Here is a 25,394-nt window from a genome sequence, read left to right as displayed (position 1 = left end):
ACAATAGCCAATAGGCAATTGGAGATCTAAGACTAGGGATCAAAAGTAGGAGTTAAATAAGTAGATCTGAAAGACTCAAGGGCAGAAGGATAATAATGGAATCCATAGGAGCTGATGAAATCATCAAGTGAAGCAATATAGAGAAGAAAATAAAAAAGGACTGTGGGGTAAATTTTTTTTCAGTAAAGTATGAGGCAAGGTTCTAACAGAGAAGGTGGTAGGGAACCATGGAAGAAGGTGCATGGTGGGGTACTTTGAAGAGAGGTGCAGATCTAAGAGGTATGTATACTTGGCTTCTAGGCCCCAAAACCACTAATATCAGCAACTGTTGACTGCTTCTCGGCTCTTATGAGTTGCTGCTATATTCTCAAGTTCTCTCTGCTCTAGTTCCTACTGCTTCATGGGAACCTCCTTTTGTTCTATTGGAAGGTGGGGAGGGGGAAGGAGAAAGGGGCAAAAAAAAAAACCTGATCAGTCAGCAAGAAGCTAACATCTGCACTTTTAGGAAGCATTTTCTCCATTCCTTGGATTCTTTCCCTCCCATATGTCAGAGAGTGTAGAATATCCATCTCATCCAATTTCTATTCCCCTTTTGGTGAGGCTGTGAAACAATTTCCTGGGAAACACCATCCATCCAGAAGGCATAAAAGCCCATACCAGGAGACATAAGCGATATGTCCAAGAAATGTGGTCAAGATGATAGAGGGAGGACAGGAGCACAAGGTGACAGAGGCAGGGAAAGACTATCCATCTTTGTGACTATCTGAAATGGAACTCCAGTGATTTAACGGAACAGACCATAAAGGATCAGGTCGGAAATGACTGTCCACCCTCCAGTTCACCTGGGAAGGAGTACAAGGTAGCTGAAACAATGAAGACAGTAACAATCACAAGAAGGAGGAGGAAGACTAACAGAGGCAGGTGTCAGGGCAAACACAATGACCAGCTGTTCTGCTCTCCTCAGGTTTATTATCTTCTTTGGAAACTTAGATCTTTGGAGAAGGAGGTTATAAAACATATCTCACTTGTCAACTTTCCAGGAAGTATTTCCTTACTTCTCAGCTAGTAGTCAACTTTGATCTCTTTTAACTTTTTTTTTTTTAGGTTTTTGCAAGGCAAACGGGGTTAAGTGGCTTGCCCAAGACCACATGGCTAGGTAATTATTGTCTGAGACCGGATTTGAACCCAGGTACTCCTGACTCCAGGGCCGGTGCTTTATCCACTGCACCACCTAGCTGCCCTGATCTCTTTTAACTTTCAAGAGCACTGTTTATATTTTTCCTTTGCACCTATTAGATGTTATTGTGTTTTCCAATTATTTGGGTTTATGTTATATTCTTGTATTGAAACTATAAACTCCAAGGAGATAGTACTATGTTTTTAACTAAATTTTATATCTCCTCCAATGCACAGTTCAATATTAAGCATACACTTAAAAAATGTTTAATCCAATTTAAATGGATCAACTTTCAAATAATAGATTCTGACATAATATCTGCCTGACATAATAACTGCCTGAATTTTAAGAGACACACTGTTAGCAAGATTTTTACAATTATAATTTTTCTGGGAGACATAAAAATATGAGAATATTTCTACTGAAAAGTCATCACTGCACCTATGATAAACTACTTTTATAATTTTCTTCCAAAAAGAATCTCTTAGAAATCATATTTAGAAATCATAAAACCAAATGTTTTCTGCCATATAGATATAAAAGAAAACAAAGGTTTTGGAGCACAAAAGAAATTTAAAGAACATATTATGGGGCAGCTAGGTGGTGCAGTGGATAAAGCACCGGCCCTGGAGTCAGGAGTACCTGGGTTCAAATCCGGTCTCAGACACTTAATAATTACCTAGCCATGTGGCCTTGGGCAAGCCACTTAACCCCAATGCCTTGCAAAAACCTAAAAAGAACATATTATGAATTCTGACAATATTGTTACATATGTAAAATTTACATATTGTGACTTACAGCCTGTACTGAGACCTACTGACTCTATCCAATAAATATTTCCTGTTTAGACTACCCAGACTGTAAACTCTCACAAACCCAAACTTCTAGAAAGCTCACCTGAGATTGTGAGTATATATAAATAACTGGAGTCATCTTCAATTCTTCGTTCTTCATCCCCATATCTAATCAGTTGAAAAAAAAGCTTAACAAGACTATCTCCAAGTTAGATTCCCTATTTCCACTCCTGTGGTTACATTCTAGATCTGGCCCTCCACACCTCTCACCTAGAATAGTGCAAGAGTTTTTTTAACTGCTCTCCCTATCTCAAGGCCTTTCCTTCTTCAATTCATTCCTTAGATGACTGCCAACTTTTTTTTCCTAAAGCATAGGTCTGACCATGTAATTCACTGCTTGCTCAAAAAGTTGCAGAGACTCCCAATTATTTTTAGCATAAAATATAAACTTATTGTCCATTACTTGCCTTTCATGCCCACGATATTCTACCTTGTAGCCTGGCCTTCATCTTCTATTTTAGAATCCAAGCTTCTTCCAAAGCTCATCTCTAGAACCATTTCTAAAAAAAAGGACTGTCCTGATACTCCCAGCTACCTTGGATGTGCTCCCCACTCATTCAATATCCTGTACACCCAGTATACACATACACACACACACACACACACACACACACACACACACACATACACACATTGCATTTACTTGGGAGTGGGGTCTTTTAATTTTATCTTTGTATCTCTAGCCCCAGGTTACTATATGGCTGAGACACAGTACTTAAATGTTTTCTGAGTAATTGATATAAAAAAATGATTCTGAATTCTTTCAGTTACAAGTGGCAAAGCTATGACTAAAGAAAAATACTTTCCAATCTCAGTAAATATTAAAAAAAATTGCACTGATCCCATGATAAACAGTGAATAAAATTCACAAGAGAATTTGAAACTTAGTAGAAAGTGAAGTCATTGGGGGCAGCTAGGTGGTACAGTGGATAGAACACCGGCCTTCAGGAGTACCTGAGTTCACATTCCACCTTAGACACTTAATAACTATCTAGCTGTATGGCCTTGGGCAAGCCACTTAAACCCACTGCCTTGCAAAAAACTAAAAAAAACTAAAAAAAAAAGTCAAGCCATCAAGCATTAATAAGGACCTACTATGTGTCAGACACTGTGTTAAGCAATGAGGATGTAAACAGCTACATACAAACAAAATTTATACAGGATGATTTGAAAATAATCCCAAAGGCAGGCATTAATATTAAGTGAGACAGGGGATGGGTATTTGCTGAAGGTGAGATTTTAGCTGACACTAAAAGGAAACTAGGGAAGTCATAATTAGTAAGCAATGGGACATGGTAAGAAAAATACAAAGAGAATTGGGAACTTAAGTCTATTAATTCCCAGTTTCTCTAATTTTTATATGCAAAGAAAAAATACTGGAAATCTACATAAACTAACATCAATAGAAAATTTAAAAAAATAAATTCTAAAATACTGGTAAACTACTAAAGAAGTTAGGCAATAGAGTGAATAGCTTGGAATCAGAAAGACCTCAGTTCAAATCCAGTCCTGGACACTTACTAGTTGTGTGACCCTGAGCAAGTGAAAACCTCTGCTTGCCTCAAGTTCCTTAATTGAAAATTACAGATAATAATCGCATCTATCTTCCAAGGTTGTGGTGAGAATCAAATGAGATAATATTTGTAAGCACTAAGCATAGTGTTTGACACTTAATAGATGCTTGTTCTCTTTGTAATTTAAAAAAATACTGTTGTCAGGTTCCATGTCATGGCCAAAAGATAAAGGCATGAAATGTACCATGAGGCTGAATATAGGGTTAGTATGAATGAAAGACAGCAGGTTTGGGTGAAGAGAGTAGTATCTCAGATTCCTATTTCAAAGGTGGTACTCTTATTAATACAGGTTCATATAGATAAACACCTGCACAATTGCAAAAATTTAGCTGAATATTGATAAAGGTCTGTGTTAGTCAAAGTTTCTCATATATGAGAGGACAGACATCAAATTATCCTCTACAGCAATAGTTGTAGCAAAATTCAAATATATGTATCTAAATTATTTATTCTTGTATAATTTAGATAATTAATGTATCATATATGAACTTTCATAAGAGTTATAAAAATTGAATTTCAAATTCAATCCTACCCTACCTTCATCTCGGCTTTCGCTATCTTCGGTGTCACTTTCACTGTCTGCTTCATAGCCTTCTTCTTCTTCAGCAAAATGTTTAAAAGTATCATGGGTTTCCTCAGTTTCTTCTTCTTCTTGCTGTGACACTGACTCTGACTCAGTCTGATGAATCTGTAAGATGAATATGCTCAGTTACTAAACTTGTAGCACATAATTTGTTCATTATTGAAAAAAGTTTGCATTTAATTTATTGGAACAATGTTAATATCCTGATTTTGAAAAACCAAAAAACCCTTCAATATAGCATACTATGAAATTATATCACAGAAAATTTTTACATGTCTTCTGAAGAATATATACTACACAGAAAGAGTATGAAAACACCACTACAATAATAAACTTGCTAATTAAAAAAAGAACTATAAAACTAAGAAATTTTGGCAGAATAAGGCAATAAGACCTCATTTTCAAATAATAGGAGGCAACATATGTATGGAAAAGGAAACTGAACTTGGAATCCAATGACTTATTCAAATTTTCATTTTCTTGTTGAGTGGCAAGTCATTTTTCATTTTTAGGGACTCAATTTCATTATCATTAATTTAAGCTTAAATTAAACTAAATAATCTCTATGATTTCTTATAGCTCTAAAATTCTATGGTTCTTTAAAAGCACAAAATTATTGAAAGCACATGGTAGACTCTTCATCTGTCTTAATAAACTAGATATAATAATGCAAATTGAGTAAACTACCTGTGTCAGTACTTTTCCAAAATGGGTTTAACAGGTGATGAAGCACTGGCTATTCAAGATTTATTTATTTATTTATTAAAAATAATACATACACATAGAGTTTTATTCATCCTCAGCACATATGAAATAACTAAAAAAGGATATACACTAAAGTGTGAAAATACTTTTTATAATAATTATGCTTACATATGTGTACATATTTAAGTTAACTGATAGAAATCAAATTTCATGAAAAACTATCTACTATTATATAGAACGGAACCATAAATCCTTAAAGTATTATACTTTGTAAGTATTGTCTAAGTCAAAGAACACAGAAGTTAGCAATTCCATGGTCTTCTGTGTTATGAAATATGAAAAGATAATTTTATTTTTTTAAAAGACATCTGCCTTCACCTCACAAAATATCTTTTTTTTTTTAAGGGAACAATCCTTGACTTCTGGGGGCAGAGCAAGATGACAGTGTAAAGCTAGGAAGCTCCTAGAGCTTTTCCTGAAAAAACCTTAAATGAAGCCTCTATATACATCTTAATGCTACAGATCCACCAAAAAAAAGTGTGAAATAAATTCTCAACTCACGATATCACAGAGAATCTTCAGTAAGGGTCTGTATCTTCTGGGATAATGGGGAAGTATAGAGTGGGGAAGTCAATGGGAGGCTTTAGCCATAGATACTGGTTCAACAAGTCAGCAAGCTAGTAGGCCAGCAGGGGAGGTCCCAGCCCCAGACAGATTACAAGTCCTGAGAACACTGGGGTAACAACCAGGACTACGTTGGGAACAAAGCATCACATAGATTGTAATTTAAGCCTAGGCATAAAGGAGGAAACAAAACTTTGCATAGACCACACCTGGGCTACACAGGTAACAACTTTGACATTCAATAAGCCAGGGACCAGATTCTGTTCCCAGCATAAAAAGTTTGGGGCTATGCTTCCTATACCCTAGGAGCAGAGCTCAACCATCAAAATGAGCCCCCCAAAATGTGCTAGCCACAAAAAAGCTACTATTCAAAAAGGGATGATAAAAATGCCATCACAAAAGAAAGTAGTGACAAATTGACAAGGTGTCTATATGGGAAACCTCAAAGAAGTTTATGAATTGAACTTAAATCAAAAGCTCTTGGAAGAGCTCAGAAAGGACTTTAAAAATCAAAGAAGAGAGGAAGAAGAAAAATGGAAAAAAAGAAATGGAGAGCATGTAGGAAAATTATGAAAAATGGACTAAATAAATCAACTCCTTCAAAAGTAAAAAATGACCAAATGGAAAAGGAATGAAACTCATCAAAAAGCAAAATTAACCAAATGGAAAAGGAAAACAACTCATTTAAATGAGTAAAATTAACCAGTTGGTAAAGGAAACGCAAAAGTCAACTAAAGAAAATAAAATCCTGAAAATTAGAATTGGACAAATGGAAACATGACTCAGACATTAAGATTTCATCAAATAAAACCAAAAGGCTGAGAAAAATAGAAGAAAAGGTAAAAGTAACTTTCAAGAAAAACAAATGACCTGGAAAACAGATCCAGGAGAGATAATTTTTTAATTATTGATCAACCTGAATGCCTCAATTAAAAAAGAGCCTGGAAAATATCTTTCAAAAAAATTATCATAGAAAACTGCTCTAATATACTATAACAAAAAAAAGACAAAATAGTGCTTGAAAGAATCCATCAATCACCTCCAGAAAAAGACCTCAGAATAAAAACTCCAAGGAATATTGTAGCCAAATTTCAGAATTCTCAGCCAAAAGAGAAAATACTGTAAGCAGTCAAAAAAGAAGAAATTTACCAACGAACCACAACACTAAAGAATTAGAGGGTCTGAAATAAGATATTACCGAATACAAAGGTCCTTGTATTACAACTGAGAAACGACCCTGTAAAAATAAAGGGATAAATTCTGTCCTTGTACCATAGCATATTATATATCATATTATTTGTTCTTAATCATATTGCTTGCGTCTAGCCTTACTTCCACTCCAAATCGCTGCTCTGAACATATGAACAATTATACTTTACCTCACAGATGGTCTTCACCATGGTATCAACAAAATCTACTCATACCTTTTCAATTTTCTCTTCAGGAAAATTCAAATCTGTTGAATAGTTCCCCAAAGCTACTCGAAGAAGTGCATCCAATAAAGGCTTAGCTAAGTCAGTTTCAACCACCTTTGACTGGGAAAGATGGTCCTGTATTTCAAATAATATATTTTCCACAGTTAAGTTCTAAGAGGGGAAAAAAATAACAGCACAACAAGAGTAGTTATTTTTAATCATATTTAGTACAGAATAAAATATTTATACTAATACAGAACTAACTTTGTTCTATTTCTTAATCAACTAAGATGAAAACACCACAAATGGACAAATATCAATCTTCTGTTTTACATTGAACTTTTATAAATCTATCACTTTATTCATTATCTTTATTATGCTCCTACTTGGATCTTTATTTGATCTCCCTTGAAAAATTCTAATCTCTTCTTTCTTAAAGTCCCCCAAAATATTAAAAATTAATTTCTGTTCAAAAGTCAACCATTTTCCTTCATCCTTCTTAGAAATTTCATCGTTGTCCTGGGATATAACATGGACAGTCCATTGGTAACTTCTATAAAAATACAAGGGACTGAATGATCCCACTACTCTTATCATTTATCAATAGTATATTGTTTTGTACTGTACCCAATTTGGCATGTGTCAAGTCAACAAGTATCTATTAAGAGCCTACTATATGACAGGGACTAGGTGAAATGCTATAGACACAAAGGCAAAAAAAAAGAAAAAAGAAAAAAAGTCCCTGCTCTCCAGAGGCTCACATTCTAATGGAGAAGACAACATATGGCCAACTATGTTCCAACAAGCTACATAAATAAAATAACTTGGAAGGGATCTCATATCAGTAAAGGTCCTGTAAAATGTTGGATTTAGTTGAGACTCGAAGCAATCAAGGGAAGTCTGGAGGCAGAGAAAAGGAGGGCATAGGATTATATCCGGTGAAAATGCCTGGAATTGAGAAGTGGTATTTGTATGAAAAACTGCAAGGAGGTCCGTATCCCAGGATCACAGAATACAAGCAAGGGTATTAGGTATGAGAAGATTGGGGAGAAAGGGACTGTCTATAAAAGGCTTTAAAACCCAAAATGATAATTTCATATTTTATCCTAGAGGCCATAGAGAGTCTCTGTAATTTACTGAATAAGAGATGACATGATGAAATCTGTTCTGTGGTTAGATTAATTTGACAGCTCAGTGGAGGACAAACCGGACTGAGGCAGGAAATCAAATAAAAGGCTTGAGGAAAAAATAAGTCAGTTTTGGTGAATTTAAGATATTTATGAGGCATCCAGTTTGAAATGCCCAATAAGCACCTTGAGATTAAGAGAGATGTTAGGACTGCATGGATAGATTTCAGATTCATCTGCATAAATATGATAATTAAATATATATAGCTTCTATAACTATATTTAAAATTTTTTCAGGGCAAAGAACTATATATTATACTTTTTTTCAGGGTTTTTTTTTGCAAGGCAAACGGTTAAGTGGCTTGCCCAAGGCCACACAGCTAGGTAATTATTAAGTGTCTGAGACCAGATTTGAACCCAGGTACTCCTGATTCCAAGGCCGGTGCTTTATCCTCTACGCCACCTAGCCGCCCTCTATATTATACTTCTCACCATGTTCCAAGAGCCAAACATATTGCTATGTACAAAGTAGGCACTTGATAAATATTTATCAATTAATATCAGAGAAAAAGAATTTTCACAAGTGTTAAATCAATCAGTTTTCTATATTTCATAGCAAAATAAATGGAAAAAAATCTGCTATTACCTGAGTAGGGAACTCCACTTCCATCTTTTGTTGATTAGTCTTTATACTATGAAGACAAATGGACAGTAAAGCTTCTAGTAGTCTTATACTCTGAAGTGCACACTCATGTTCTTGACTTGAAGGTCCTTTAGGTTCCTCAAGAGCTGCTACAGAAGCTGAGATTTGTTTTACACTTAAAGGTTCAGAGGAAATTTCCTTCAAATCTAGCTGACCAAAATTTTCAGTATTCTCTTCTAAACTACCTGACATTAAAGGTCGTAAGTCACTGTTGACACTTATATGCAATGCATCCTCATTCACTGCCATTTCACATTGAAATTTTTCCTCTAAACCTTTGTTTTCATTTATATGTATAGAACCTTTTTCTGTTCTTTGCTTTTCTTTGCCCCTGGATAGTTTTTGAATTATCATAATTATTAACTTATAACACAGTTGGAAACCTCCAAGTCTGTGAAACTGTTTCTGAAAAACCGAATTCAACATGTAGATCCAGCGACACATGGTCCAAATGTCTGCTGCCCTGTGGATGTGTTCTGGAGAAGGTAAGATAAGTATCTCTGGAGATAAACATGGTAGCATTCGACTCAGAGGCTCACTAGCTGTACTATCATAGCCAGAAGTATCTTCTGAATCATTGGTGGAGTCCGGATCACACTCAGCTTCTTTACTCACACATAAAAATGCCACACAGAGAAACAGGTTTATCATGTTCATGTGAATATCTTGACCAATAGTATTCTGTTTCTTCGGGCAAATTTCTTTAAGGCCAGCATAAAATTTACTAAGACTCTGAGAAGAATCTGAGCCCACTTGCTGCTTAGGAGAAGAAGAAACTATAGATGAAGCTGTCTTTTCGGAGTCTATTACATCAATTTCTGGAACTGTTTCATCTTTCTGCTGTTCTCCAAGGCTGGCTATCAGAATCTCAAATGCTTTTAGGGAATGATTTCGAATACCATCTAAGTAATTTAATTCAATCATTTGATTTACTCCATTACAACTTAGAAATAAGTCTCTTATAACCCTATGAAGAGAAAGTACATACAAAAATGTTATCCATGTTTTCAAGTAGATATTAAATTATAAATGCATTTTCTTTAAGAAATTAAGGAATGATAACCATTAATTACACATTATTTCATTTTGAATAACCAATTACAAAATAGAGAAAAATAGAAGGGGAATTTTTAAAAAATTTCACCTTGTTATTGTTTATAGAATAAAAACGTTCTTAAAAGGAAAAACAATTAAAATACCAAGAAAGACCATTAGAGACTGAAGAAAAAGTAAGCAATTTAGATCTCAAATACCATTTCCTTTCAAGTGTTAGGTATATAGCTGTCCAAAACAGTGTGACATAATGGATAAAGAGCTGGTCTTCCTTACTTTAAACTCAGAGTCCCAAATCTGACACATACTGTTATCTGATTCTGGGGAAGTCTATTTTACCCTCAAAGATTATTTACACTCAAACTCAGGAGTAAGCAGTCTGAAAACTTGGTGTAATAATGTAGAAGAAAATTAAATCTTTATGTTCTTACTGAACTCTTATACTAAGGCTGTAAGTTGTAGAGAAAGTACCAATCTGGAATGGTCAAGGAACTTTTCTCATCTAAGAATTCTCTATACAAAGGAAATTTCTTTCCTTAGCAAACAGCAAACAAACCAAATTGATTTAATTGGTATATATTGTTTAAAAATGTTTACTCTAAAATGTAAAATGGTTTCTTCCTCAATTTTTAAAAGTAGATTTTACAAAAAGAACAGATTTCACAGCAATTAGCATAGATGCACACTGAAAAGATTAGCAATCAAAAAGTTTCTGCATATCTATGTTTATTCTAAAAGGAATGTCAATGTTCAGATCAATATAGTCTTAGTAAGCTGTTCCCGATTTTGAAATGTTTTCAAAGGTTCTCAAAGGTCTTCTTCAAGAAGCATTATAAAATTCTAAAAGCAAAAATTTAGGAAGTAAAGAGGTATCACCAATTCACAGAAACAATACTAGGGCATTAAGCAACCAAAAGTTGACAGCATTTATTAACCACATTAATTTTCCAAATTCTGCCTTTAATGCTTCTTCATAACATTATTGGTGACCTGCATCCCTGGATTCTTAAGATCTATGCTGCCTTAACTGCACATGTAGAGACTATATTAGACTGCTTTCTGTCAGGAGAGGGGGGAGGAAAAGGAGGGAAAAAATATAAAACACAAAACCTTGCAAAAAAAGATTGGTAAAAACTACTGTTGTATGTTGGAAAAACAAATAGATAAACATTTAATTTTTTTTTAAAAAAGAGAAGATAAAAAGCATTTATTAAGTGCCTACCCACCAAATTTCAGTTATTATGATAGATGCTGAGGATTAAAAAGAGAAAGGAAAAAAAAATCTATGCTGCCCACCCAAAGTCCAGAAAGATTTCAGATTTGAGCCCAATCATGAACTTATTCTCATCCAAGTACTAGTCTCTTTTCTCTGGAGAGGCTTACTACCAGCTTGGTCTTAGGGAATTTCAAAAACTATTAAGTTGTATCAAATATCATTAGGAGTACTCATTCTTATTTAAAGTATATATTTTTGAAGGACTAATATCTTAATAAAAGTTATCTGGAACTATCAATATATCTAATTATCCTAAATTAAGGAAGGTATGACATATGATATATGTGGGGTACATTTGTTATAGGGACCTTCCACTGACATAAACTGGAAACTCATTTCCAACTTTTGATCTTGCCTGTATCACTAAAAGGTTAAATGATTTGCTTATGTTAAACAAGCTGGTTATATAACAAGTGGATTGGAACCCAAGGTTAGCCTTCTGCAGCAATATATTTTGAAAAAAGGTTGATTCAATTAGAAATCAGAAGTAATTACCCTACTGCCTTCCCCTAAAATAATCAACCCCAAAATAGAAGGTATAACAGGAACCAAAACTTTATACAGATAGTATGAAAATGGCAATGATCTGAGTGGAAGAATAGTGCTTAAACCCGGTTGTTTGGAACTTTGACCACTTTTTTTTCCTCCATTGAAATGATTTTATATTAAGTGTTAAAATCCTTAGACCCACAAAAGTTAACTCATAATGAAATTAAACTATAGTATAAATAGCACTAATTGATCTCATGATCCTAGTTAACCATAAAATAAGAGGAAAAAGGAAGTCCCCCCCCCCCTTCATAGATGTCAGGTCTATGCTAAAAATCATTTTTTAAGTAGTTAACATTTGTTTTCAATACTTGCCATCTTCCTTTCCATCTTATTTTCTTTTGTCTTAATGCCCTTTTTTCCTTAGTGACCAGGCTTCTAATATTGTTCACTTCATTGTGGCATTCTATTAGGCCAATACTATACCCTCCACCAAGTTCTTCATACTCCTCAATTACTTACTCTATCTCCTATCCATATTTCCATTATCTTAGTAAAAGAATTAGCAGGTGAGGGGACAGCTAGGTGGTGAAGTGGATAGAGCACAGACCCTGGAGTCAAGAGGATTTGAGTTCAAATGTGGCCTTGGAGACTTAAAAATTGCCTAGCTGTGTGACCTTGGGCAAGTCACTCTTAACCACTCCCTTGCCTTAAATAAAATTTTAAAAAAAAGAATTATCAGTTGCATTCTAGGATGCCAATAAATTAATTCTCTTAGGTCACTTCTTTACAGTATCCCCATGGTGTCAGCTGTGGGATTTCTAGTACTAGGGAACAGAAAGGCAGAAATGAGTCACTTATACATGAGTCATTTAGGTTTTTATTATTCCAGAACTGATTTTATCTTTAATTGATGGAAACAAATTTCAAGCTTACCTCTTAAAAATAAATAAATATAAAAATAAAAAATTTTAAGGAGCCAAAAAAAAACTATAAACAAAATAGGACTTTGATTGAGAAACAGCTAAAGAAATTATAATACATGACTATAATAGAATATTGCTACACTATAAAAATGATGTCTTTAAAGAATCATGAGAAGATATGAACTGAAGCAAGCAGAATCAGGGAGAAAAAGCAAGAAAAAGAATCAGCAAATTCATTACATCATAATTACTGCAATCTGAGTAGAAAGAACAAAAAAATGAACTAAATACTATGTAATTTTAACAATCTAGCTTGTCAAGAATGAAGAATGGAGAAAATGTACCTTCCCCTCCATCCTCTGTAGAGATAGGAAGAAGATGGGTATGGAAATTTGAATTTAATATCCAACTTACTTAATGTTTTGGCTAATTTTGCTGAAGTGTGTTTCTTTTCTCCCTCCCTCCCTTTCTTTTTTATTCTTTGCTATGAGTGATGGACAAGAACTTGGGAGGGTGGATATTTTGAAATAAAAGTGATGTAAAACCCAAAGCTATCAGTAAAATGTTTTTTTTCTGAAAGAAGCAAAAAATGTTTAGGCTAAGGATCTATCAATAATCATGAGGGTTTTCATTTTTTGTTAGGTTCAGTAGTTTAAGTCAGTGAGCTAACCCACACCAGAATACCAAAATTATGCCAGTAAAAAAATGTATACACACCTGGATTTCAACAGTGTAGGCAGAGTCTGTAGATAAATCTGAAGCACTTCCAGAGGCAAACACTGGCTGTGACAGCTACATACATGAGTACATGATGAGGTAACACTTAGCTGTTGAAAATGATGTGCTAATTTAACTCCTCTTTGGAGCACAGGATTAAATATGTAATTATACAATTTCCATTGAACAACTGCATTGCCTTTTTGGATTAAATTGCAAACATGACTTGCAATATGCACACTGTGTAATCTGTCTTCTTCAAAAACAAGGCTCTGATAAGCCTCTAAAGCATCCCATTTCCATAAGAGATCTTCAGATCCACTATTAGGCAGTATTCCTTGATATCTATAAGATGGACTAGATAAAGCTGAAGCAGGAATAGCATCACATGAATGAACATACATCGTCTCTTCTAACTGCGCTAGCTGATCATGGTCAAAGGTACAAATGTTACAAGTTGCATATTTAGTCTTTTGAGATGTCTCTCCTCCTCCTCCTAATTGATCCAAAATAAGCTTGTTAAGGATGTTCAATATATGCTGCTGAAGATGTTTTAACTTTGGCAATTTAAAAGCATGAAGCAATGGAATGATTACAGATTTGGGATCCATACAACAGCATATTCCAACATTATTAACACCTGATAGAATCTGGATACAAGTAGTGTTCAATGAAACTTTTTTTAATAAACATAAGCACTGGTGAGCACATACTGCAATACAACAGCACCGTTCAGGATAATAAACTTCTCCATCTGCCATCTCTTCAAATGGATTTTTGGAAATTTGGTTTTTGAAAGCAGAAACCAGAAGGCCTGAAAGATCTCGATGATGATGCATAAAGTGAGAATATTCACATCGTCTATGCCTCTTTCTTGTACACACTGACTGATGAAGTTGCTCAGATTTCACTTTTTTGACAGTGCTAATTATTTTCATAACACTATTTATTAATGTTTTCAAATGTTCTGAAGCACCAATGGAAACTTCATCTCTTGAAACCAGCCATTCCATCTGAAGAATTGCTGTTTCAAATAATTTAAACCCATGATGCTGAATAAATTCTTGAACCAAGTCCATGGCTTGACTGAAATAAAAAGGATTTGAAGCTGCACTTTGAAGGCAACAAATCAAAATCTGCAGAACACCTTCTAGAAGTTCAGGCAAAAGAAGGGCTCTATGACGATACCTTGAAAATACAAAATCTTCCTGAACTTCCTGCAATGTTTTCTTTGGCCTTGGTGCAAAAGGTTCAGGTTGTTTTTCCAAACAAGCTCTTATTTTTAAAGCTGCTCTAAGTAAATCAATTAAATTTTTTCTAAGACTTTCTGGCATAGTCTCTGCAGTATTTATATCTACTGACATAAGATGTAAAACAGTTCTAAAGAGCATTCTTTGAACCAAAGCAATGGGTTCTTCTGTCCAACCTGCAGAGACTACTTCATTTTCCAAATTACCACTAAGACTACAACAGTCCCCAAAGCTTGCTAAGAATTCAGTTAATGTGGGCACTACACTTACTGCCAGAGCAGAATTGTGATTCAAGGTAAAATCGAACTTACATACTTTTTCTAACAGAGATAGCAAAACATGGCATAAGTCAAATGGAGAATTGTTCATGTTGTTAATAATAGAAAAGGCAGCTGATTCATTTAGTATTTCACTGTTTGTTTCATTTCTTGGAGTAACCTGTCTGGTATTCTCTAAAGTCATGGTTTCAGGTATCTGTGTCTCTGTAGCTAGAGGTTGGTTTTCTTTAGGTGAAGATGATAAAAAACACTGCAGTAGATTGGATCGCCTGTGCTTAATCATGGTAATGCATTTGTCATCAGAATTACCTTCTGAATCTGAGGTGGATAGTTGAGATTTTCTTTCATCTCTTATAGAGCGATTTGTGGTTTTGCGATGACGTCTACTTTTTCGAGATATACCTGCTGCATAAACCTGAACAGTTTGGGTATTTCCTTCTGAATGTATTTTTTCCTGAGTATATCTTAGTGAACTTGAATTTGTTTCTTTGGTCCAGATAATATCAGCTGAGAAAGGTAAATTAAAATCTAATGGAAGGAAAAAAATATAAAATGCCTTAAATTCAAATATTTGCTATTCAATGCTAGTCGCCTATAAAATTATTGCTTACTTAGCGAATTTCATTAAATCATAGAATTCTACAAATGATAGGAAACAAAAATTTATTCCCCATACAGATTTTATCTCAGGTTGGCTCCTTCTAGCCATATAACAAGTTTTTTAAATAAATTCTGTCCAAACACTAGCTAGGTTCAGGAAATAAGAATATTGAGATATTTGTCCAATTCTAAAATTATGTACTATATTCCAAAATCAAGTACACATGCTTTTTTGGTTGATTACTATTTAGTGTTTTTCAGTCATAGCACTGCTTTCTTCCATTTACTTTAGGCTTAATATGTTATATTTAGAAATATGTAATAAAATTTTACCTTTTGATATTTATATATCCTGTATAGTCACTTAACATTTAAAACACTAAATATTCTCAGTATAAAGCCTCAATGATTATTTATCATAAATTCAGCACCTTCATTCTTCTTTGCCCACACTAATGTGGCTATTAATAGATCATATATATATATATATATATAAGTTTTAAGGTTTGCCACTTAACATATGTAGCTAATATAAAAATCAAAGTTATCAGTCTTTCTTTTTCAAGTCACTTTAAAGAAAACTTTAAAAAAAACTTTTCCCCTGTAATACCAATTTTAATTAGGAAAGAAATACAAATCAGGAAATAAAAGATTGGATTTTTTTAAGTAAAGAAAGGTTGGAAAGCAACAAATTTGGAAACTGACAAGTCTAAGCCAAGTTAATTGAAGTATGATTAATTTGCAACTTGAATAGCAGTTAATAAATATAATACTTTAAAATAATACTCATTTAAGAATTCAAGCTAGTAATTTTTTATATACAGAATTCAAGTTAGTGTATCAATAAGTAATAGCTCTAGAACTCAAATTGTGAGTTAAAACATGACTAGCCTCAATCAACAATCATTTACTAACTTACTATGCACAAAATCAGCACATATAAAATATATTAGAACATGGTACTTAATTAATATACTAGAGCTTCTCATAAAGAGACTCATAGCTCACAAATTCCAGGATTTGCCCAGGAAGAAATTGGAAAACTGTTGTGAAACTTTTATATTTAATTTCTATTCAGTTATCACAGAACCTATATATTTAAAATTAAATTAAATTAATTAAATTAAATAAATTAATTAAATTAAAATTAAAAATTGCAAAGTAAAAACATCTCAGTCTCCAAGGTTTTTATTTACAGAACTGAAACAATATTAATGCAAATAAATCTTTTGGAAATAAGAGTAAATATATAGATTAACTAATTCAAGTAGGAGTTTTGAAAGATTCTAAGGTATCTCTGATTTTTTCTCTTCCAAAAATACTTTTATCACTGTACCATGTCATGTTGTCTGTACATGAGATGAATTTTTTCATATGATATATTGTTCACCATGTTTGCTAATTTACTTAAGTGTTCTGTAACATATACTGATTTTAAATAAATACTCAAGATTGTCCAAGAAGAAATCTACTTATATCAAAAGGAAAATTTATTCTCCATAGTATGTTAAACAAAAAAAAATTTTATAAATGAACCTACTTAGAATATCCTGTGAGGTTTTTTAAGTAACCACTCAAACAGAAATAATCATTTTAAGGGAATTTTGAATACAAATGATTTAGTAAAGAAAAAAAACATACCAAATGCTTTTTCTTCTTGAACAGGTATCTTCCATACTAGTGGAAGGAGGGATAAGAGCAGGGTAAGAAGTTCTTCTCTACATGTCAGTGCCTGTATAAGAGACAGAAGAATTCTTCAAGTTATGAAGTTTTATGAGAATATCCCTCAGATACATCACTCCTTAATTTCTTATGAGAATTATTCTTTCCAGTTGTAATTGAAAAGAAACAAACTCTCTCAAACCTTTAATTTAAATCCATAAAAGACTGCTATACTATTTGAAGACCATTCCAAGAAACCTTTCCAATATATAAACTACATCCAAAAGGCAAAAAACTTATTTAGCACATTCCTGCTAGTGTTTTCACAAACATTAGATATTGCCACCTCACAAGCTGAAAGAATTCCTCACCAATGGCAGAATTCACTAGGTGAAAATTAAAAGTTAACCAAACCCTGCTAAACCATGCAGACTAATAACACTATGTAATGAGAAAAAGTTCATTATATTCATACAACTAAAAAAAACCCCTCAAGAATGCAGTATTTTAAAATAAAAATGTCAAGCAAAAATTTCCACTTTGAATCTTTTTTGGGAAGATAAGGCATTTGTCACTAAGGATAATGACTACCAATTCAATTAAAACTGCTAAATTCTGAGAGCTCAAAAGATTAAAGCTACAAGTTTACTGTGTGCTAACATCATAGGAACATCTTCACAGAATCTCAAGATAAGGACCACCTCAAATACTTCATAGTTCAAACTATATCTTGTCTAAGAATCCTTCCTGCAACATCTCCAACAGTGGTTACTCAATCAATAATCCACTACTTTCCAATATGATAACTCTTGGCTTCTAGACAATTTTCCTCCAATTCAAAGTAAAACTCTTAAGAGTGCACTGGATATGTATAAATAATTTTAGTAACAAACAGAAACCTGCCAATAGAATTTTACATTCTGAACTCTGAACAAAAATTTTTGAAAGGGCCTCATAACTACTTTCAAATCACCAATGAAAAGGATATCATATTTTCATCAATGCCTCTTACACTTTGCCCAAAATGCCACTAAAAAACATACCTGAATCCTTAAAAAGCAAAAGCACCCCCCCCAAATCTATAACAATTCCTGATATGAAATTCTGTGAAATTCTACCTGATTTGAGGTCTGCTTAAAAGACTAAGGAGACTAAATAACTAGGGGACATGGTGGAATATAACACAGAACTTTCAGAAACCTCAAGTCCCTGTGAAGTCATAATGTAGGCAAGCTGTTCTCCAGCTTGCCAGTTAGATCTTATTTTACAGGAGGAAACTGGCAACTAATTCATCACAGGAATCCCATGAATGCCTGCACAAAAGCCAATCACTTGATGAAATGCTCTCTTCTCTCCCCTTCCCTAATTCCTTCCTTCTCACAGTGGGTTCTTTTGGTCTAGTTCAAGTCTGATCTCCTCTGTGAAACCTTTTCTGATTATAGGAATTCAATGATTTCTCCCTTGCCTGAACCACTAGAACACTTAGGTGACTTTTTGTATGAACCATATATACTCAATTAGATTATAATATCTGCGAGGACAAAAACTGTTGGTGATATTATTTTTATTATTTCTTCACAATGCATTACAATCATATAGATGACAATTTATCCCACATCCAGTCATGTGATGACTCATACTGGAAAGAAAACAGATGTAGACTGTTTGAATAGTTTAACATTTTGGAACATCATAAAATTTCTATTAATTTTATAGTCAGAGAAGATTGTGTGGATTAACAAGAAACAGTGACTCTTTTCTTCTCCTGGGGGCTTTACCTTGAGTTTCCTTATTGCAACCTAATGTTTGCTTTCATATATAAGCTACTCCTCAGACTGCTTAGTCTACATCACTGCCTATGCCACCATCCTAGAGTGCTATAGAAAAGCCAGAATATTAAAGCTAAAATAGGAGGAACTAAGGCTTCAATCTGGTAGCAAGAAAAAATATGAAGAAAAAAGCAAAGGAAACTTGTATTCACACACATCACATACACACACAAATTCTTCTAGAGGAGAAAAGTCATACCCCTTTTTTGTCAGCAGGAAAACCACATGATCAAAGAAAACTACTTATATGTATATTACAGAATCTCAGATTGGGAAGAAACTAAGTAGGCTATTCAATCAGTCCATAAATCACAAAGAATTCCCCCTGCAACTCATTCAAAAAGTAGTTATCCAGTCTGGGTTTGAAGATCTCCACAAGAGGGAACCCATCACCTCCCCAAGAGAGCCTAACAGTTAAACTTCTGAACAACTGTTACTAAGCTTTTCCTTGCATCAAATTTACATCTGTCCATCTGTGCCTTTCATTCATTGTTCCTAATTCTGTCCTATGGAGACATGCAGAACAAGTCTGCGTCTTTTTTTCTAAGTGAAAGCTCTGAAGACAGCTGGCATGTCCTTCCACATGTTTTCTTTTTTCAAGGCTGAACATTCCTCATTTCTTCAAATAATCCTCTTGTGGAATTGATTTGAGGACCCTTCATAACCTGGCTGCCTCCTCTGGATCCTCCCCAGTTTATCCAAATTCTTCCCATACAAAGTTGATAAGCATGATATCTCTCTCTTTAACCTTTACTATTAAGCTGTGCAGGGCAAAGCATAGAAACATTCAGTCAATTTCAAATCCAATTAATTGTATTACTTTATTTGGTCCATCTTTTCTATAAGAATCATACCAGAAATTTTACCAAATGCTTTGCTAAACCTAATTAAACTATCCATAGAACTTTCTCAATTTAATAGTTTTAGTACCTCTCTCTCTAAAAAGCAAATCAAGTTGTCTAAAATGACCAAATGAGATAAATCTTTGATGGCTCTTTGTAATTACTATTTCTTTTTCTATATGTCTTTCAGATACATTTGAAAGAAATATTCACAGTAGGAAGAAAATTATATATTTTTTCTTTATATTACCTATTCATTCCAGAATTAAACATGAGAAACAAAGGTATTGAGAACCTGTACCTGAGTGGTAGCTGTGTCAGAGGAGAGAAGGAAGTTGTATTTGAGGGAAGTTGTAAAAGTAAAGTAAATAGCTGAAAGAAACTGAGGACTCCCAGATCTCCTAGGTTGTGAGCCTGAAGGAATTGAAGGCATTCTAGAAGAGGGGGAAGGGTTTAAGTAGAAAAAAGAAAGAATTCTGTTTTGAACATAATGAGTTTAAAATGTTTACTAGACATCCAGATAGAGATGTAAAACAGGCAGCTGGATGTATGAGACTGAAGGCTGACACCAAGGGTGGAGCAGGAAAGATAGGTGAGACTCATCAGATGGTAATCAGATTCATGGAAGTTGTTAAAATTAGCAAACAGTATAGAGGGAGAATAGAAAAGAAGGCAAGACAGAACCCTGAGGGACATCTACAGTTGGAGGGCATGATGTGGAAGAGGATTCAGAAAAGGAGATAGAGGTGTGATTATCATAATTAAGATAATTAAAGCTTAAAAGTTTGCCAATTGCCTAAGTTAAGGTCCCTCATGTGAGGGAATGTTTTTGTTCAAATATATACCTCCCAACATACTGCCCTGTGAGTCAATCCTTTTAAGAAAAAATCATAAGTTAAAATTTCAATTAAAATAATAAAAATAAAAACAACAATAGCAATTAATCAAAACCAATCAAAACACTGATCATCTAAAAATGCAAGTAAAAGTCTGCCCCCTGTACCCCCACCCCTCTCCTTGTAATGAAGAGAGAAAGGTAAATTATTCCAAGACAGTTCACTGGGGCCAATAATCATATGGTGCTTAGTTCAATTTTTTTTATTCTCACCCTTTGAGTGGTAGTTACTGTGTATTGTCATGTAGTCTTTCCCTTGATTTTTTCAATTCCTTATGTTTATTTCACTCACACATAGAAACACATAAAATTCATATATATATATATATATATATATTCATTACATTTATACTACAATTTGCTTACCATTTACAATCAATGTATAACTGCTTGTTTTTTAATTCTTACTATCACAAAAATTAATGCTATAAATATTTTGTTATATTATGGAATCTTTTCTCTTTGACTCCCTTGGAGTACATGTCGGTCTAGGAATCTCTGAGTCAAAGAGCATGGACATTTTGGTTATTTTTTTTAACATAATTCCACAATAGGGGGGCAGCTGGGTGGCACAGTGGATAAAGCACCGACCCTTGACTCAGGAGTACCTGGGTTCAAATCCGGTCTCAGACACTTAATAATTACCTAGCTGTGTGGCTTGGGCAAGCCACTTAACCCCATTTGCCTTGTAAAAACCTAAAAAAAAACAAAAACAATTCCACAAGAGTTGGATCAATTCACAGTTCCATCAATAGTGTATTATTAATGTCTTCTCTTTTATAGCCCATCCATCACTGACTTCTCCCAAACTTTGTCATCTGCTAATAAGCTTGCTGTGAAGAGAAATACTAGAGTTTCTCCAATTTGCATTTCTGAAATTAGTACAATTTCTCTTCTGATCATTAACGGCTTTCCATTTTTTTCAGAAGTTTGTTCATATCTTTTGACTACATAGCCTTTGAGGAATGGCTCTGGATCTTATATGTGTTAATTTGATATATATTTTAGATATATGACTCTTTTCAAAGATATTTAAGACAAAAAATTTTATCCTAAGATGATTTTGTTTATACATTTTAAAAATTTTTGTGTAAATAAAAATTATCTATTTTGTCTTTCATGATCATATCCTTCATTTCAAAAAATCAACAAGCATTTATTATACCTCTATTAGATGTCAGGAACTGTGCTAGGTGCTGAAGATTCAAATACAATGAATATTCAATCCCTACTGGTAAGGATCTTGTATTCTAATGGGGGGAGTCATATCCATATACAATAAATATAGAGAGTAAATACAAATAAATTAAATACAATTTAGTTTGGGAAGGCAAGGAGTAGCAATTGGAGGGATTAGGAAAGATTTCATATAGAACAAGCTTGTTTAAGCTGTCTTGAAGGAAGAGAGGGATTCTATTTGTTAAAGATGGGCATGAAGTGTATTTCAGGGATGCAGAATGACCAATGCAAAGTCCCAGACATGGAATGTGAAAAATAAAGAAAAAGTTAATTTAATTGGAGTGGAGGAAAGCAGGAGGAGGGATTAATGCAAAATAAGTCTGACAGGTTGTGAAGGTCTTTAAAATATACATAGAAGTTTGCATTGATTTTTGAGACAAGAGAAGGTCACTGGCATATACTGAGCAAGGGAATTATAAAATCAGTTCTGTGTTTAAGGAAATCACTTTGGCAGAAGCATGGAAAATGGACTGGAGTAGGGAAAGCACTTGAGGAAGAGAGATAGATTAAGTTGTAAAAGATACCTAAACTTGAGCTATTAATTTTTTAGTGTGACCCATTATATTTAGATCATATATACATTTTGAGCTTACTAAATCATATGGTAAAATATATAGGCCTAATTTCCACAAGACTGCTTTTTAGTTTTCCTAGCATAGCGAAGTCTTCAAATAATTTATTTTTTCAGGTTAGTAATACTGGGTTGTATCTAATTATTTCTGATTCCTGCTCATCTGGCCTATTAAAATGATCCACTTTTTAAGCCCTCAACTGACACCAAACAGTTTTAAGGGATTATTGCTTTACAATATAAGTGAAAGTACTATTTCTCTTTTCAATGCTACATTTTTTTCATTATATCCTTGAGATTAAAGATCTTTTGCTTCTCCAAATAAATCCTATTACTTTGTCCAGCTCTATAAAAGTACTGCCTCCTCCTATAGTTTCATTACTGTAGCAATAATCTTTTAGGAATCAAACTTTTAAGGTAGCATAATTTTTTATTTATATTTAGGCATCATAAATTTTATTATATTGGTGTGGTCCAGACATAAAAAAATGAAATTACTCCAACTATTTAAATAATTTTATTTTTTGTTTTTTTAAGAAAGGTTTTATTTATTTTGAGTTTTACAATTTTCCCCATCTTGCTTCCCTACCCCCACTCCCCACAGAAAGCAGTTTGTTAGTCTTTATATCATTCCCATAGTATGCATTGATCTAAGCTGAATGTAATGAGAGAGAAATCATATCCTTAAGGAAGAAACATATAATATAATATTTAAATAATTTTTTAAATGTTGAATGTTTTGTAATTGTATTTGCCTAATTTTTAAGTGTGTCTTAATAGACTGACTCCCAAATACTCTAGGCATTTTGTACTCATATTGAATAGAATTTCCCTTTCTATGATTTCTTCTTGGATTTCACTATTGAAATAGGTAGAAATATTAATGTTTGTGAATTTATTTGTATCCTGCTACTTTAACTTAACCTATTATCTTAATTTCTCTATAGAGTCTAGGATTTTTCTCTAGGAAAACCATCACAGTGACTATAAATAAGGTTAATTCCATCTCCTTTTGGCCAAAGTTTATACATTTAATTTCTCTCATTGTATTATTAATATTAGCATTTCTAGAATTACGTTAAATAATAACATCCTTTCTTTATTCCATATTTATTAGGGAAGTTTTTAGCTGAAACTCTTATGTTTTGTCTTGTAAGTTTAATTGAAGTTGAACTATTGAAAGCAGAGATGTCTCACTTTTTCCAGTGAACTATTGAAAGCAGAGATGTCCTACTTTTTCCAATCTTATTGTCATTGTTTAGGATGATTACCACTTTAGCAATTAGTAAATGCTTTTATATTCATTCACTGCAAATAATGCTAGCTATTGGTTTTAGGAGTTATTTTTTCAAATAACATTAAAAAATGACCCTTCTTTATACTTTTAAGAGATTTTATTATAAATAAATGCTGTAAATATTCTTCTGTTTATATTGACTTAAATGTGATTCGAGGTATTGTTTTTAACAGATCAAGTTATTTGAAATTCATCTTATATTTTCAGCAAAAATTATAATTATTTGGTTACATAAAATCATGGCAAGGAAACAGTTTAAAAGTTTTTTCCCTTTCCTATGAATAACTTTCTTTAAAATAATTCATTTTAAAAAAGACTAAATTTAGATGTGACCTTAGACAAATTATTTCATCCCTCTGAACCTAAGATTCCTTATCTATAAAAAAAGGGAGGGGGTTTAATCATATGAATTTCAAGATCCTATCCAGGTCTAAAAACAATTCTATGCCCCTATAATAAATGATACCATAATTATACTGCACTTTAAGGAAGTCATGTACTGTCATATTTCACCTAACATCATTAACTTTCTGCAAAACATATAAAACATGAAGCTACAAAAGTCTTTGTTCCAATAGGAATGTTAAAAATAAGGAGTTGAGGAAATAATGCTATATACAAGATTTCAAAAGATTATGGCGAGGCTTTTAAAAATATATTAATTATATTGTTGTGAAACAAACATGGTTGGGAAAATCTACCAGGCATGACTATATATTTAAATCTGAATTGACACAAAATAAATGAAGTATTTTTTTATTTTATTTAAATAAAAAATTCTCTAGTGCTATTAATATTAATTAATAAGTTTATAAATTTAAAAAATACATCTGTGAATATAAAACAAGATTCATAACAAAAAAAATCGACTTTTTAATGTACATTACTAAGTACATCAATATCTATCACTATGCTATTTGAAGTAAAATAATATAGAATGTGAAAACTGCAAAAGACAAAGGTATTAAGAACATATCCCCTAAAACTTTATATGCAGATTTAGAAATATTTTTCAGTGGAGGGGAGGAATATCATCTTAAAGATACTCTGGATGTACACTATCCTTTAATTTACCACATATTGATGAAAATGTTCAGTTTGAAAACCATTACCTGATCGATGAGAATGTTTAGCTTTGTAAGCAAAATAAAGCCACGACCTTGGACGAGATATTGCCCAAGTGCTGCCATGTGAGTCTCCTCCTCTTCCTCCTCCTTGGACTCTGCCCGTTGGACCACTGCATTACAAAGTCGGTTAACATCAGTCAGGAACTCACGTGCCAGCGAGTTACTATCACTGCTCATGACTGAGCTATAAAAATTAAAAAAAAAAAATCACAAGTTAAATAACATTAGGAAAAATTTAAATTAAGAGTTGATGAAGTTTTTATAAAAGAATTAAGACATAACAGGGCTGGTGTAAGTATAAGGGAAACAACTGACACTCAAGAGAAAATGTAATAACAATAAAGGATAACTGAAAGCAAATCCTCAGCTTGGACAACATACAAAGAAGTATCTAATAGGAAGTTGATAGGAAAATAAACGGTGAAAGAATTTTTTAAGTTCGTATTTGTTCATAAAAATTTAAATATATCCTTCCTTTTCCTTAAAGAGAGAGAGAAATCCTTTATAATAAAGAAAAAATGCATGTTCTTATTGAATATCCTCCAGCTACAGCTAAGTAAATTACTTTTTTGTTAACTGCT

General features: G+C 33.2%; 1 protein-coding gene across 1 annotated transcript in view; it reads right to left on the bottom strand.

The window, feature by feature from the left end:
* Positions 1-25,394, bottom strand: part of LYST (lysosomal trafficking regulator) — a 190,352-nt gene that overhangs the window by 156,367 nt on the left and 8,591 nt on the right. The window contains exons 2-7 of the mRNA XM_074222963.1: positions 24,799-24,997; positions 16,993-17,083; positions 13,224-15,279; positions 8,706-9,729; positions 6,942-7,103; positions 4,143-4,293 (exon numbers count right to left, since the gene is read on the bottom strand). Of these exons, the coding sequence (XP_074079064.1) occupies positions 4,143-4,293; positions 6,942-7,103; positions 8,706-9,729; positions 13,224-15,279; positions 16,993-17,083; positions 24,799-24,990 (3,676 nt within the window). The 5' untranslated portion in view covers positions 24,991-24,997. The remainder of the gene's footprint in view (positions 1-4,142; positions 4,294-6,941; positions 7,104-8,705; positions 9,730-13,223; positions 15,280-16,992; positions 17,084-24,798; positions 24,998-25,394) is intronic.

Source organism: Macrotis lagotis, chromosome 2 (assembly GCF_037893015.1).
Source record: "Macrotis lagotis isolate mMagLag1 chromosome 2, bilby.v1.9.chrom.fasta, whole genome shotgun sequence".
Classification (NCBI taxonomy): Eukaryota; Metazoa; Chordata; class Mammalia; order Peramelemorphia; family Peramelidae; genus Macrotis; species Macrotis lagotis.
This window is presented reverse-complemented; position numbering and strand designations above follow the sequence as displayed.